General features: G+C 39.3%; 1 protein-coding gene across 2 annotated transcripts in view; it reads right to left on the bottom strand.

Moving 5' to 3' along the window:
* HDAC9 (histone deacetylase 9) overlaps nucleotides 1-17,092 on the bottom strand; it is a 487,213-nt gene that overhangs the window by 433,524 nt on the left and 36,597 nt on the right. For both annotated transcript variants that reach the window (XM_063324965.1, XM_063324968.1), the window contains exon 2: nucleotides 14,927-15,039. In XM_063324965.1, coding sequence (XP_063181035.1) covers nucleotides 14,927-14,945 — 19 coding nt within the window. In that variant the 5' untranslated portion in view covers nucleotides 14,946-15,039. The remainder of the gene's footprint in view (nucleotides 1-14,926; nucleotides 15,040-17,092) is intronic.

Below are 17,092 nucleotides of genomic sequence, written 5' to 3'. Positions count from 1 at the left end.
GTCTGTTGTGCACTGGCCTTTATTGCAGGGTCCTGCCTCAAAGTAGTACTGACTCAAAGTACAGAGTAGCTGTGTTTCTCAAACTGGTTTATGCTTTTTTTTTTTTTTTTTAAAGCAGGGGTTCTGCCATGCTTCTTCCTATTAATTAGTTTATCTAGAAATACAGTGCTGGCATCACAACCCCCTCTATCCTTAACAAGAAGATCTGTTTAAAAGCAGGCAGCATGGGCTGCGTGTTCTACAAGACACAGGATTGCTAAGGCTGTTCCCAAGCCAGAGCTGACCATTTCCTGAAATGGTCGTATCTTTTTCTCCCCCTCTGATTAGCAAGTGATGCGAGTTACACAACATAGAACACACACAGTATCTCACAGGTCTCCATACTTACAGAAAACACCTTTTTCCTCCACCATGCCCCGGATCAGTAATCCTCCATGAATTTCCCACTCATGCCAGATCGTTCCCCATTCGCAGTGTAGGAAGAATGAAGAATACAGACAATGTGTAACTTCCATAAATGGGTGATATGGACATTCAATTTTGAAAAACCTGCAGAGGCTTTTTTGAAATTTCTGTAGAGCACAGATGCAGCCTTAAACAGCAGTACAGAAAGGAAGCCACGTGTGAGCCGTTGTCATCCACATCACTCCTGCCATGGCAATGTCTTACAGTCAGTTATTGAGGGGCACAGAACCATTATGGTTAATCCATAATCCAGACACCTGAGAGTGACTGTGTCTGCAAATTGAGGGTTATTAAGCAATGAGAGAGTAACAAACAATAATTTTAATTTCATACAACAGAAATTTTCCTGTCACTTCCAGGTGGCACCTTAAGAATCTAAGAGAAAACTGAAAATATGAAGAGATGTAGAAGTGTGATCTATGCGAAAATGTAAAAGAAATGGATTTTTGCAATCTAGTAAAGAGAAGACTGGAAAAAACCACTAGCAAATGCTATCCTAGGAGAAGAACATTGAACAACTGAGCGGGGAAAATAGCATGGCAGCAGTCACTAGCTCTCACGTCATCAGATCAAACAGCCAGTAACTATAATTCATAACAAAGAGCCCTTTGGGTAGGAATTCAGAAATACTAAAATAGCTCAATGCTTTGTTTTGGCAGAAGATGCCAAAGTGTTAAACCAAAAACTTTAAACTCAAAATATCCCATGTTTAATGAATAGTTCTGTCAAACCGTCTCAGGTCGCCTCCCTTTCTGCCAGAATTCCCAGCCAGAGGCCAGCACCTGTAAGGGAGACAACTCTGAACAGACACTGAGATTGACAACAGCAACACCACACATCACAGCCCCAAGAACTACAACCCCCACCAAAATTAGGCATTATCCTAGGGCCCCTGACAGCTGCTCAGCTTTGTCATAACTAATAAAATATAAAAAAAAAAAATTAAAAAGACAGAGAAAAAGCATTATCTAGGGATTATATGATTTCGAAATCCTCCCTCAGAGTGAGCAACAGTCCAAAATAAGATCTTTTGTGTTGATCTGTTTCAGACCACATTAAAACTTTGACCAAAATTCTCAGAGTTTACAAATCTTGCATATCTAAACTGCAATGTTAAACAGAAATAGATATAACTAGTAGAAATATAAATAGAAACAATAGGAACCATATGTTTCTAGGTATAATCACGCATGGAAACAGGTCATCGAGGGGGACTGTGGAACTCATTGTATTGTTAGCTTTTAATACAAGCATTTGTCTATCTTGGACATCACAGAATGGCAGAGGTTGGAAGGGACCTTTGGATATCATCTAGTCCAACCCCCCTGCCAGAGCAGGGTCACTGAGAGCAGGCTGCACAGGAACGCATCCAGGTGGGTTTGAATGTCTCCAGAGATGCAGAGACTCCACCACCTCCCAGGGCAGCCTGTGCCAGTGCTCTGCCACCCTCAGAGTAAAGAAGTTCCTCCTCATGTTTAGATGGAACTTCCTATGTTCAAGCTTGTGCCCATTACCTCTTGTCCTGTCACTAGGCACCACTGAAAAGAGCCTGGCCCCATCCTCCTGACACCCACCCTTCAAGTATTTGTAAGTGTTGATAAGGTCCCCCCTTGGTCGTCTTTTTTCCAGGCTGAAGAGACCCAAATCCCTCAGCCTTTCTTCATAAAAGAGATGTTCCAGTCCCCTAATCCTCTTGGTAGCCCTTTGCTGCACCCTCTCCAGCAGTTCCCTATCCCTCATGAACTGGGGAGCCCAGAACTGGACACAGTACTCAGGTGTGGCCTCACCAAGGCACAGTAGAGGGGGAAGATGCCCTCCCTCCACCTAATGATAATTATTTCTTTTTAAATATGACCTGAAGCAGGTTGAAACCATGAGTTTCATTGGTTCAGCAGAACTTGGATCTACCCCACAACATGCACATCATTGCCTGGAGTAAAGTCTGCCCCTCTCCCCCAAACTAAATCATACCTTGAGGTCCCTTTAGACCTTCATTTGCTAAATGCTACAAAGTGGTACTTAATTTATAGATTAAGATGTTGCACACACTATAAAATTTCAGACTTTGTAATGAAGTTTTGTAATTGTCACCAGCTTCAAAATTAAGGTGCTACAAAACAGTCCCACTTTTTGTGAGTTACCTAATCTGCAAATTACCTGTTATAAGTGTCATAATTATCACTGCAGAAACACTTATTCTGCAGAAACACATCTGGGCTGCTAGAGACAAAATTAGGAGGCAGTGTGTGGGTGGGAAAAAATTAAGGGTTGGCAAACACACCTTTTTTTAGGGTATTCAATATTATCAACATTCAAGCAGCTAACCTAATGAATGAAGAAACTAAAAGAAAAGTTTTTGTTCACGGTGTCTTATCTAACTTTCTGCATAATGTAACATTTTAGAACAGATTGTCACAAAAAATGTAGACGTTATAAATTCACACAGGAAAATACTAATTGCACGATCTTTCAACAAAGCATATTTCATGTACTTCTAACTGCTTTGTATTGCATTTATCTTAATAAATATGAAAGAATATCTACCAGTCAGATGCTGAAGTATCACTTTAAAAGTGGTACACTGTATGACAGACGATGTGACCATGGTGGTCATCTCTTTCAGCTACAGAGCTGAAAACCAAGAATGTTCACTGAGCCTCCAACTTCGGCGTGGACAGAACTGGGAACTCTTAATTTAAGTTTCGAAACCAGAAATGACCAGTAAAGTGAAGACATGCGAAAACGTCCTTACTATTTCTCTCCAGCTTTACCTAAGGCTAGGTAATCCCACAGTTCTGGAGGCCGACCATGCTTCTCCTGCTCAAGGATCACTCGTGATCATTTCTTTCAAAGGTAATACATGAGTTAAACACTCTTTTCCTCTTCCTTCCTCACCTTGCCCATACCATTGATTGTGTGGCTATGTAGTAAACCACAATGAGGAACCAATCCAGGCTGTTTCTCAGGAACAGCTGAGCCTGGATCAGTTCCCAAATCTGTTTTATCCTGCAGCCGCACAAATAAATATACCTGGCAGGACCAAGCAGTCAATAAGAATAGTGGAAACATGCAGGCAGTCACTAGAGCTGCTTATTCTGGCACCGCCAGTGAAAAAGTAATTTCTCAAAATGTAACCTTCCCCTTGGGGGCTTTTTGAATCCTGCAGTTGCCCTGCCCCCAGGCTCCTGCCTGCTCCCCTGCCCTAGAGGTGACTCTGTCCTGCCCTCTCCCCCCACTACGACAGACACGCAGCATTAAGTCTTGACACTGAATTGTTTAGTAAATGACTGAAGTGAGACAGCTATCTGATGAGTAAAATCACTCAGGAGGTAAAGCAAGTCTGCAACGATGCAGGGAACCACGAGCACCTTCCACAATATTTGTGTTTTCAGATATAAAGAACCCTGCTAATAATGACATCGGAAAAGGATTATTTTTTTTGTTTATCTGGATACCACAGAAGCAATTCTCCAAATTGAAATGTGAGCATTGACAGCAGCTTACCTGCCAAATAGAATATGGCAAAGAAGCACCTGGAGAGCCTAAATTTTACTTTATAGCCTCTGAAAGATAATTAGTCAAGTCTTTTTAAGAAAGCAACACCCCAAACTGCCCCCCAAACAGCATGCTAGACAAGCCATGTTTGTAGGAGATCAAACAGATTACTGGGTATGCCAAGACTGAGAATGAAATTCAGACGCTGGGGGCAGATCAAAGAAAAGAAAAGAAAAAGGAGGGGGGAAAAAAAAAAGGGGGGGAAAAAGGAACAAATGAACACGAAGAGTAGAGGCAGACATTGCACTTAGCCAGGACTGGTCCACCCTCTGAGGCATCAGGATTTCTCAAACTTGGTACATACATTGTATTCCTTGGACTATGTGATGGTCCAGCTATATAAGCAGGAAGTTTAAAGATGGCAGTGATCCCCCAAAAAAGAATATCTAGGCCCTGGGCTGTGTGGAACTGGAATACAGGATGACACATGGCACTTGCTGAAATTAGATGGAGCAGAGACATTTCTTTCGTTGAGCGGCTTCAGATCTTGACTCGCTTTGGAATTACACAGTATTTTTGTTCCCAGAGCAAATTCATACACCTAGGGATGGCTTTACAGTTTACACTAAAGAGTTTGCACCAAGTGAAGCCAAGCTTTTCTAAGGCAATGTACGATGCTCCCATTGCGTAAGCTTCCAGAAAGCACAATGATTTTAGAAATACAGGCAATAACGTAGTAGAAGCAGAGTTGGTTAAATATTTCCTGGGAGACTGGAATCCAAACTTCTAAGTTTGGAGGCTTTCCAGACTTACTCAGAGTGACGGCAGATTTCTATTCAGCAAAAACACATGAATATTTTGTCATATATTTAGTGACAATCGAAGCAACTTCTAGGTGGCTTGTTGGGATTTACAGCTTGTAAGAATGAGCCACAAGGAATTAGGCTCTCATCATTATCCAGCATATTCCAATGGTGAATTACCAACACTGTTGAAAAAAGGAGCCCATTACTAATCTGAATTTGTCTAGCTTCAGCTTCCAGGCTAAAGGCATATGATATCATTAAATCTTCCTGTTAGGAATAAGCATCTTATGTAGCACATTAGCATTCATATATATAAAAAGAATCATCAGTCACAAAGCAGCAAAAGAAAAAAAAAAATCCGCGAAAGAAAATAGAATGGATGACTGAATTCCTGAAGCTTCTTTAAATAAAGTATATTTTCCACACCTTGCACTATTTCTGTAAACTCTTCTTCAAAGCCTTTTCTGTGGTGTCACTATCAGAATTAGAACCAGTACTCCAAGAACAGCTTTCTTCGCTTAGTCTAAATGAAGGGTGAAAGAAAATTTTGCTTGACCCTACCCAGGTCTCTTTTCTGTGTTGAAAAGGAAACTAAGACATACTCATTTCTGATTTACCCAAAGGTTCTGCCTACTCCATCCCCAACACTGGACCTGGCCACCAAAGCAGTAGCATTACTCGCAGCATTCAGCTCCCACGACATAACAAAGCCCGCGTGCTTTATTAACTGCTGCAGGGTAGTAGCTTCCCTTTTCGTCACTCAGGGTGTTTACCATGTCTCCTGTGTACAGAGAGACAGTGAAAAACTTTAGTGGAGAGCTATCAAGAGAGGACTATCAAGTCAGGGACCCAGAGCGCACGACCTGCAAGGGGAAGCTGAGGCAGCGGAGTTTGGCGAGAAGATGACTATGGCGCTGGTTTAAGAGCTACCTGCAACTGCTTGGAGGGGTGCTACAAAGATCATGCAGGCACATTTTTCTCAGTGCTGTTAGATGACAGTGAAGGGCTCAAGGGCCGCAAATTCTAACTTGGGAGGCTCAGGCTTCTCTCCAGAAAGACCATGCAGTACTCGAGCAAGATGCCCTGGGAAACTCTCAAATCTCCAGCCCTCAGTATTCTCCAGGCTCATCTACAGTCAGCCTAACCTGATCCGGTGTTGGCAATAGCCCTCCAGGACCTCTAGAGGTCTCTTCTAATCAATATTCTATGATTCTCCTCTTCTTAAATGCTACATACTTTGTTACTTTTTTTTTATTAAAATGCATATTTTTCAAAAGAATTTACTTTATCAAGTGGGATTATATAACCTTATATAATCAAATTTATTCTAGTATAACTGATCTTAGTTTTACCAGAATTAATATTTCTTTTCCTCTAGATAACTGATAAAAATACTGAATAATGTTAAACTAATAATAAATTCCTACAGAAATCTACTAGGAAAACCTTCAGGGGATAACAGTTTTCCCTGTGCACAATGCTTTCTGAGATCTGTTCGCCAGTTTTTGTTTCATTTAATGCTGTAATAATTTTGGATAGTGTTATTTTTAACAGATTGTCACATACCACAGAAGCCTAATTATATTCCTCAACAATTATCCTTATCGAGCAAGATTTCTATCATCAAAACCATTAACCATTTGTTTGAAAACTTTTTTTCTTAAAACCATATTAGCTGACTTAAGTTGTAACACCATGTTTTCACTCTCTATAGAATGCAATCTTCTGATTTGCATTCTACTAAGGTCACTCAAATATAAATATAAATATATATCTTTACCTATTGAAAGTATATATTTATCTATTGAAAGTATATATATATCTACTTAAAACATAAAATATGGCATTAGCTTTATTTTACAGAATTCTGAAATCTCTTCTAGAACATTTAAAAAAATTTTTAGCAGATTATATCTGGTGTAATGCTAAGCATAGAGGAATGGATAACTTGCGTACAAGAATATTGATATATAATAAGGTGTTAACAAAAACCTGATACTTAATATCCGAGTAGATACAACTTATTTTTGTGTTGCTCTGAGATGCAAAATCAAAACCCTAACTTCCCCAACAGCTAACAGAAGTATTTGCTGCCCCTTCCATACTGTTAACACCTTTATGCACACTGAACACCACCACAGGCTAATTCCATTGAAAAGATACCACTGGGAATAAACATTTCATTGAGGATGATTCTTTCAACCTGGAACTGTCCTTCTGTACAATCTGTCCTGCACTCATGCCCAAGCAGATGCTTACCCAGAACCAGTTATATCCTGATACCTAGCAAAATTCAGCACGGTCTCAGTTTACATACCCTGAAGATACAGCCTTCAGCATACAGAAAAAAATAAAGCATGGAAAATGATTTACAGAATACTTCTGCATTGAAAGCCCAGCACTGTCATAGCAAGAGAGCTGCTCAGAGCAGGTTTTTTCTGTTACTAAACTCTGGGTTTTATTCAGGATATACCAAAGCACACTAGCTGGGGACCCAAAAGCCGTTTAAGTAATGATCCTGAAGGTGATAAGCATGACTGTGTGGTTAATTTATTCAATTCATATTGCCACATTGATTTAAATTAAATTTAGTTGTGCTTGTTTGCTAGACTCCAGTGAAAGTGTAACTGTGCCATCTTGGTTTAATGAACTAATCAGAGCAAAAATCTGACAAGTCTAAAAGGACAGTGAAATACTGAGTTTTGTTGATGGACAATAAATTTGATTGCTATTTCTAGAGGTGCATGTTCTAACTGTCTAAGTGAACACTGAGGAGAAATTATATACTTAAAATGTCCTCCTGAAGAATCCTTACAAGCTTTATAAACCATATTGAAAAACCTTTCAAAATTTGTTCCCAGAGAGCTAATTTCGCTGTTAAAAGAGATACTGCTCAAAACATAAGACATGTTTTGGCTACACAGACCAACAACACAGTTATTTTGAAAGACAAATTCCCAGACAAAAACATCTGGTGGCCGATATTAACAAGCGATTCCTGAAAGGAAAAATCAATACAATAGTAATTTTCAAGGACAGTATCTGTTTGAAGAGATAGGAATTATTTTATGTATGTACAAGTTAAAGTCTGTATGCATACATCATGTTAAAGCACCACAAAGTTATATCAAAAAACATTCTCCAGAGTTGATTTCTTCAGTTAACCTGAATCTGCAAAAAACAGTAACTAATCCCACAGCACACTGGCTAGTTGACTTGTGCTGTCATTATTTATTTACTTAAAACTTGAGAGTTAGCACACAAAATGACAAACCTCCATGAACGCACACAAGTGTAAACGCACAAATGACAGCAGGACCATGACACTTTAATGCTTTGACCATCAATTTTAATGACAAATGGCATAAATCAATTCTAAAAGGGGAAAAAAAAACCAAACATAGGAGGTAGCTGAATGTATTTACAAACTTTAATTACTGGCAAGTAAACAAGATGATGCCTTCTTATCGAATGCATACACAGAGCATTTTGTTCATTATTTGGTTGTCTTGTATATTAAATCCCCAGTGGCAGAACATGTTTTGGATCCAAAATTTTCATTCATGTTTGTGAATTATTGGGATTTTACCTAGAAACACCTAGATAAGGATGTCAGGCTTAAACTATTATGAGAAATATACAGAGAGACAGAAAGAGAGTCTATAAACAGCAACTTTTATATTTCGTAAGGGCAAAAGTAAGATTTATATCAGACAGGCTATTTTGGACTTCTGCAAGGAGTATCAAGAGGTCAAAATCTGAGCTGCGCATCTGAGTCATGCTTTGCATTGAAAGTTAAAGAAAAGCAGGCGGTGCAGTGGGGGAAGAATGCTTCTTTTACACATTTTGTTAAGGCTGAGCTTATAGATTTTATTTTTTCCTTTTTGATATCTTAAAGAGCTGCAGTGCTCTGTCACACATCAATAAACAGACAGATAACTTACCTATTAATAGGTCTCTATTATTATATATAGTTGTTAGCGGTGACTGGAAAAAGGGAAGCATTGCACCCATTTTTTAAAAGGGTAGAAAGGAGGACCTTGGGAACTACAAAACTGTCAGCCTCACCTCTGTGCCCGGGAAGACTGTGGAACAGATCCTCTGAGAAGCTATGCTAAGGCACGTGGAGGACAGGGAGGTGATTCGAGGCAGCTGGCATAGCTTCACCAAGGGCAAGTCCTGCCTGACCAACCTGGTGGGCTTCCATGACAGAATGACTACATCAGTGGACAAGAGAAGAGCTTCGGATGTCATCTGTCTGGATTTCTGTAAGGCCTTTGACACAGTCCCCGACAACATCCTTCTCTAAATTGGAGAGGTATGGATTTGATGGGTGGACTGTTCAGTGGATGAGGAATTAATTGGTTGGATGGTCGCATCCAGAGGGTAGTGATGAATGGCTCAATGTCCAGAAGGAGATCAGTGATGAGTGGTGCCCCTCAGGGGTTCAGTATTGGGACCAGTACTGTTCAATGTCTTCATCAACGACATAGTGGGATGGAGTGCATCCTCAGCAAGTTTGCAGACAACACCAAGCTGAGTGGTGCAGTTGACACACCTGAGGGGCAGGATGCCATCCAGAGGGACTTGGACAGGCTTGAGAAGTGGGCCAGTGTGAACCTCATGAGGTTCAACGAGACCAAGTGCAGGGTCCTGCACCAGGGTTGGGGCAACTCCCGGCATCAATACAGGTAGGGGATGAAGGGATTGAGAGCAGCCCTGCCAAGAAGGACTTGGGGGTACTGGTGGATGAAAAGCTGGACATGAGCCAACAATGTGCACTTGCAGCCCAGAAAGCTAACCATAACCTGGGCTGCATCAAAAGAAGCACAGCCAGCAGGTCGAAGGAGGTGATTCTGCCCCTATGCCCTGGTGAGCCCCAACCTGGAGTGGTGTATATTTCTCATCCAGCTCTGGAGCCCTCAGCACAGGAAAGACACGGGACCTGTTGGAGCAGGTCCAAAGGAAGGCCACAGAGATGATCAGAGGGCTGTAGCACCTCTGCGGTGAGGACAGGCTGAGAGAGTTGGTGTTGTTCAGCCTGGAGAAGAGAAGACTCCAGGAAGACCTTATTGCAGCCTTCCGGTACTTAAAGGGGGCCTACAGGAAAGATGGCCCAAACGTTTTAGCAGGGCCTGTTGTGACAGGACAAGACATAATGGCTTTAAACTAAAAGAGGGAAGACTTAGACTAGATATAAGGAAGACATTTTTTACAGTGAGAGTGGTGAAACACTGGCACAGGTTGGCCAGAGAGGTGGGAGATGCGCCATCCCTGGAGACATTCAAGGTCAGGTTGGACGGGGCTCTTAGCAACCTGCTACAGTGAAGATGCCCCTGCTCGTTGCAAGGGAGGCTTAACTAGATGATCTTTAAAGGTCCCTTCCAAACCAAAGTATTCTATGATAACATATCATTCAGTGAATCCCGGTGAATTCACCAAACATATCTAATCCAGCCTTTCTATAAGTGAATTGTTAATTATTTTTTTAAAATCAAAGGAAAAATAATAACAAAGTCATCATAAGGAAAAAATGCATTTGATTCCTTCAGTCTACAGTCAGAGGTCTGAAAAACATCCATGTACTCAGCTTCAATTGGACTTAAACACCTGCCGAAACACACCTGTTTCTGTATGAAGCAGAGGTTTTAACTTTCTAGTATTTCATTTGCTTCTTTGTTTTGGACTCAAAGTTCTCTTAGATGTTTTTACAAAAAGACTGAAAAAATGTATTTCAGAGTAACTACATACGCAGTCATTCATCAAAATACTCATCTGTTCATGGTATCTACTGCTGGCGCAGAGATGGTTACTGGACTGCAACATAACCTTTCACTGCATTTTATTTTAAAACAGTAGTAGAATTATCATTTTGTAGCATTTTCTATACTTAGTCTTTACTAATATAAGGAAAATGATTTATGAAAAAGTGGAGCAAAGCAGAACAAGAAAACAGGGGGAGTCAGCTTCGCAGAGAGAAAGAACAAGCTATTCCCCAAGAGGAACAAACAAACGTCTGTTAAAGAAATTCAGAATCAAAATGACAGAAAAGTGATCCAAAAGTAGAAACTGGCAGAATTCAGCACACAGCTTCTCTGTCTTCCCACTCAGTTCATTAAGAAAAGAAAAATCACTTTCCAACTGACTACAGCAACAGGCAGCTCTTGCATGATACTTAAGACCTGGAAAAATAAGCAATGTTTTTGAAGAGCAGGAAGAAGTTTGAACAGGGATTTCCAAAATATTATATATCAGACCAGGATTTTAATTCAGTAATTACAAATATATGAAAGAGCTGATTTCACCTACGTGCAAGTAAACTGTACATATTCTGAACTTGTTCTTAGCAGCAGGCGCACGTTGTTATGCTTTTGAAAACCAGCACGATCCCCAGGATGCTGAAAAGCTCTCTCGCTTTAATCAATGACCAGCTTTCCACAGCAGCATTCTGCCTGTTTGCAACAGTAAAAGGAAGAAAGCGGATAAACTGCGTATGTGTTTTAAACACTGTGGGACTGCGATACTGAACGATGCCCATTTAGCAATAGTTTGTAGCATCTGGAAACTGGATAGACAGTTTAGAGTTCCAGGTATCTTCCTTCATCATTTATTAGTATCATCTATTAACATTACTTGCCCCTCTTCCCTAACAGAAGTTAGTCTACCCCAGTGATTCCATTAACAACTTCAGGGGGTTTGGTGTTTTGGGTTATTTGGTAGGATTTACTTAATTTAACTATTCCAATGTTACTTCTAATTTCAAGGTGAAAAGCAAAGCACAAAATCTGAAAGATGTGGGTGACAGGAGAGGGAAAGGGGAGAAGAGATGACATCTCTCCAGACTTACTCCCCTTCTCAGGGTACAAAAATAAAACCTAAGATCATCATGCCTCCATGATCTTTACCTTTAGAGAAATACTTATAGTCCACCCTTCCCCATAGGGCTGTTCTTTGAAAAAAAATGGGTAAGAAATACTGTATTAAGTCAACAAATGCTTTAAATGAAGTGATCTCCTGTTCAGAAAAGTAACGGCCTTTGCAAGGGTTAGAATCCTTGGAAACTGAGCTGGTGGGCACACAACAGACACAATCCCCGACGACACCACCATGTTAACAGAAGATCTTTTTCAAAGTATTAGACAGTTAGAGCCAAATAAATCCAAAACACATCTGTGAGCATTAATTCACCACTTCACCACTGTATTTTTAAAAAAAACTATTAAGAAAAAAAAGGAGTCTCTCTCAAAACAATATGTTAACTATTCCCTATAAGAGCAAATAAGTATTTTCTTTTTCTGTCCAATGCTTTTTATGCACACAAATCAGTTTTGAACAGGCAATGGCAACAGGATGTAAACATTTCCTTAATGATCTTACAATTTATAACAAGCGAAGCAAACAAGCAAACATCAGCACCTTCCCCTGTTGGGATTCAGCATTTACTTTATAGCTCTACAGATTAGCAAAAGCCTGCTCCCTTTGGGTTCAAAGAGCTGAGATCAATTTAACAGGTTACAGTGTTGTTGCAAGTAGATGTTGCTACACTGGAGACCTGTTCATTGCATCATGTAAGGAAATACTTACGTGCGCGGGTGCTGCGAACAAACCCTATCGCAAGAGGTTCCTCAGATAAATACTTCAATAAAACATGCGTAATTGTTGCTTGTTCCACATTGGGTCTTTCAATGCACTTTCTGACAATTCAGGTATGAAGGGAAAGCAATTCTAAAGAAATAAGTATTTCTTCCGCATAGCATATCACGTTGTAAAAATACAGAGAAATTTAGCATAGCGCACAACACTCGAAGCTTTCTATAGCATTTCAGATTTTTTCATTGACAGAACAAGCCACCCATGAAGTGTGTTAGCCTATACCATTTATTTACAGAGTAGTACTGCTTTACCAGTTTGCCTCTTGTTTTTTTCTTCTCTCCTTTTTTTTTTTTAAGTATACTTATCTTCTGTGTAAACAGTATGTATGAATGTGCATACATAAGCTATATATATGTGGGCTAGATAACGTGTAAAATGAAAAAATACAACTACCATTCTGTTGTAACCAACAACAATGACCTAAAATATGGATATTTACAATATTTACAATATATTATGGAAATTTTCACAGATCTTATGCAGAAGACACACAGATTTGTATTCAAATGAGGCAGCATCACAACATACACAATAGAAAAAGGTTGTTTTTAAATGCTGTCTGTATTAAATTGGAACGTTTAAAGTTTCCTGCTTCGAAATTATTTAAAACTGCCCTAACCATTGGCTGTAACTGAATATAGCAACCTACTCCCTGAAGAAACACAAGATTCTCAGGAATAAAAAAAAGCGAGAGCACAAAACCCTGTACTCTAACACTACTAGACCCATCTCCAGCAGGCTTTTGCCATTTAAACTATGTGCCATAAATGCATGAACTGCCCTCCACAGGCTAACCATAACAGAAACAAGCTGCTCACATCAGTGCCAATCCATTTTTCTTAATTTTCCTCCTTTAGTCCACAGCATTCACTTCAAGCAGGACCGAAGTCCAAATAAATCCTGCCACATTTCCCTTTCGCTGAGGGAAAGAAAAATGAGGATCCCATGGGTGATGTTGCCCTTGAATACTGCAACTCTGCAGTGTGCCACAGAGGTGTTTTGACATGGTTGGTGAAGCAGCTCAGAGTTTTCACAGGCAAACTCTAATGATGGGGGACACTAAGGCCTAGATTTGAAGATATTTAGGCATCTCACTCCTACTGAAAGCAATGTTTCTAAAGTGTCTAAATACCTTATCAAGTATCTACTTTATCAGATTACGGGTAATCTGATTATATTGAATTTTTCTGCTTTATTTGATTTGGAAAGACAGCAAACATGAATGCCTATTTACAGTATGTTTCTTCATAGCAATAAGAATATTGGAAAAATTACTTTTCTTTTGTGAGAGCCAATTTCATTTTTGGCTATTTCCACAGACTTATCTAATGCAAGATAAGAAACGTTAGAAAGATAGTAAATTAACTGGAGTATCTTGGAATTTTAACTGCGTGTTTAGGAAAGTACAAGATTATTTCCTATTAGTCACCACTGGGATACAGATAAAACAAAGACATGCCCTTCTGCTGAATGCCCTGTCATGCTTTGTATGGATGCATGCACTGCATGCACTAAATTGTACTGTAAGAAAAAGAGGGCAAGTATGAAACCCAGCTATGCTTGACTCCATTTAATGTAAAAGCAGTTATTGCCAGTTTTCAACACTACAGTCAACAATTCTCCAAAAATCCTCAGTGAATTACATTTCTATGAGATTGGGCATCTAGCAGATAAATACAGCTTGCTAACTATTACAGTGTTTTCCCTGATGCTTTTATAGGCTGTTTGCACAAAACCAAAGCAGTCATAAAATAAGCCACCTGTAAAGGGTTATTTTATCAACAGTACTAGAAATAGATACTTCAAGTGTGGGTGAACAAAGTGCGAACCATATGGGACATTGCACAGATTTGAGTTGGGGACTCTCACTCCTCAAAAGAACTGAAGTCAAGGCATGTTCCATATGCAGCATTCTGTTTCTTTGGAAGTTTGAACACTGGGTCTTCAGCTACTAACAGTTCCTTTTCTATGAGGTGAACCTGCAGTAACTCATTTTGCAGATATCGGATAAAGCGGGTTCATTGTTAATTACACATCCTTAAAAGGAGGAAGCTCTACAGAGAATGCCCAATGTCAGCAAATATGACTTTAGGGCTAAGAAGAAAAATAACAGAATACCATTTGCACTTTCTTTAAACGGGGCAATCATGCAAAGGCAGATAACCATTTAATGACTAAATACAAATATTAAGAATTAAAATGTTTTAAGATGCCTATTCATGTCCAGTCATAATATAGATTTTCTTAATAAACTCTACAAAAATGTTTTAAAAGCACTATATGGTTATACCAGCTTTATAATTCAGCTAGGATAAGGTATCCCCAAAATAGCTGGTTTTGCCTGTATAGCCTTTATCCTGTTTTATAAGACAGTCGTATCTTATGAAGTGCAGCTGGCACATCAGTCACTTGTTGAATCCATTGCATCAACACAAAGAATTCCATACATCCTAACAGAGGACACTGTTCTGCAGGAGTGAGGTATAAAAATAAACAAACAAACTGACCTGGTGTTGTGGAGCTCATTGCTCTTGATGGAATGGTAGTTTGTTGACAGCCTAAAGCCAAACTGTGGCAAAAGTTCTTCAGATTTTGAGGTTCTTCCAGAAGTGGGTAGAATCTAAATAAAATACAGAAAAAACGCCTTTGACCTATACATTAATGGCATACTATTTTTAAAGAGATGATAGTTATGTCAACCACTCTTAAACAGAAGAGCACTTGAAATCTTCTCAAACTAAAGGTTCATTCTTTCATGTACATTTTTTGCTGTAAATTCGAGAGCTGATGACCAACGAAAACAAGACTAAAGCTAAAAATCCTCAAGCTAAAAATCCTCAAGGCAGTTCAGACTCAGATACAAATTTGAGTTACAGCCCATCTATAGTCACATAACAATATTAGAAAGTAAATGATTAACTGGTCCTTTCTCTTTCCACTAAGATCAGGGAATTACATGAACTAGAGTTTGAAAGACTTAAAGAAAAAATAGCCGGATTATATCCCTTTGGCTAAGCAGTGGCCAATTCATAGTTTTACTCCTACTGTAGACACTTGCAGTCAGCATTGAAACATGAATATGCAGAAACAGATTTGCATTCAAAAGCCTTTCTGGAATATCTACTACTTCCTTAACCTCAAATGTTTACATAATTCAGAATAGAACTTGCTGAAATTATTAGCATAGTTTAATGGATCTCCCACTACTAGTCGATGGCATCTCCGACACCACCAAGATAGTTGCTAATAGCATGGGCTGCTTGAGAGCAGGGCAAGGACGGTTCTGCAATTTGGCTGGATCCTTTCAGAGCCTTGTGGCATTCTCACTTCAATGCAGAAACAGAGGCAAAAGCATTCCTCTAATATTCCCATCTGCTGAAAGTTTAAAGCTGCAGAGAAGAGGCTTTCAGGGAACTAAAATATATTTTCATTCAAGCATGATACAAACAGCATAACGGGAGAGAGAAGAAGGTTGTAGTGCATTAAAACGACTGTGACTATCCTATTCAGCCACTGCTCCTGAAGCATCTAAGTAGTCAAAGATATTCTTAGTGCTGAATATTTTAGCAGCTTTTGTCACTTTTTTTAAACCACCAACTGCACATTTAGTTTCAAGCTGAGCTCCGCCAAATTTCAGATAGTAAATTACATTTTAACCAAGTATAATCATTTAAGTTTAGCATCATTATCGTTCAAGAAAGGGAAATCACACATTTAGATAAGTAACTTCTGCTTTTATGCTCACTAAAGTAGCTTGCTCAAACAGGCATGATATTTGGACACATCCAATACTCCAGCAGACAGCATCTGTAAAACCAAAATTCATAATACTTCATGAATATCCTAACTTCTTTCTCTTGCTTACCTCACGCATCAAATTTCATCAAATATCAGACGGAACTGCTATTAAACTGAACAGCCTCTACTGTTAATCTAATCAAAAACCTCTATTTGGGCACGTCTTTACCTTGATTGAGGCAGGCAAGTTACTTCCCCATGTAGCTCCAAGATGTGTCAATATAAGTACAACAAATGCACAATTCAGGCTAGGCAAGTTCTAAGATTATTATTTAATTTCAGAGAGCTCATTACTATTTTAGCAGCTACACATATAATGGAAAACATTTTCCAGTGAATCCAACATCCATTCACTCAGTATCCAGCCCCAGATGTGAGTAACTGATATCTCACAAAGTAAAGTAATGGATATTAATGCTTAACTATGCACATTACTAGAGTGAATTTTCAGTAGACATTTAAACTAAACATAATAGAAAAGTCGGGACATTAGGATTTGAAAATATTCCAATGAAAATACTTTTATAATAAGTAAACCATAACTAAAGCTACTATTTCATCCGATTCCACTTCATGTAGACCCTCACATCTATGTGGATACTTGAAGCTAGTATGACCAGAGAACATGCAGTCGGTTCAGACTGCACTCTCAAATGGCTAAGCTTTCACCTCACGTGAACAAATTTCCATTTCTTCCCATTTAAAAATAACTGCAAGTAATTTGGGATAGTTGTATGAGATAGTGAGAAATCAGCAGATAGGCTTGGCATGCTCCTGTCAGTGCAAATATCAAGATTCGACACTCCATCAATATAATGGTCCCAACCATGGTCCCAACCATCCTGAACCACTGCATTAGGATACCAGCTTTGCTG

This window comes from Chroicocephalus ridibundus, chromosome 2 (assembly GCF_963924245.1).
Source record: "Chroicocephalus ridibundus chromosome 2, bChrRid1.1, whole genome shotgun sequence".
Classification (NCBI taxonomy): Eukaryota; Metazoa; Chordata; class Aves; order Charadriiformes; family Laridae; genus Chroicocephalus; species Chroicocephalus ridibundus.
Note: the sequence above shows the minus strand (reverse complement) of the source record. Positions and strands in the feature narration are given on the sequence as shown.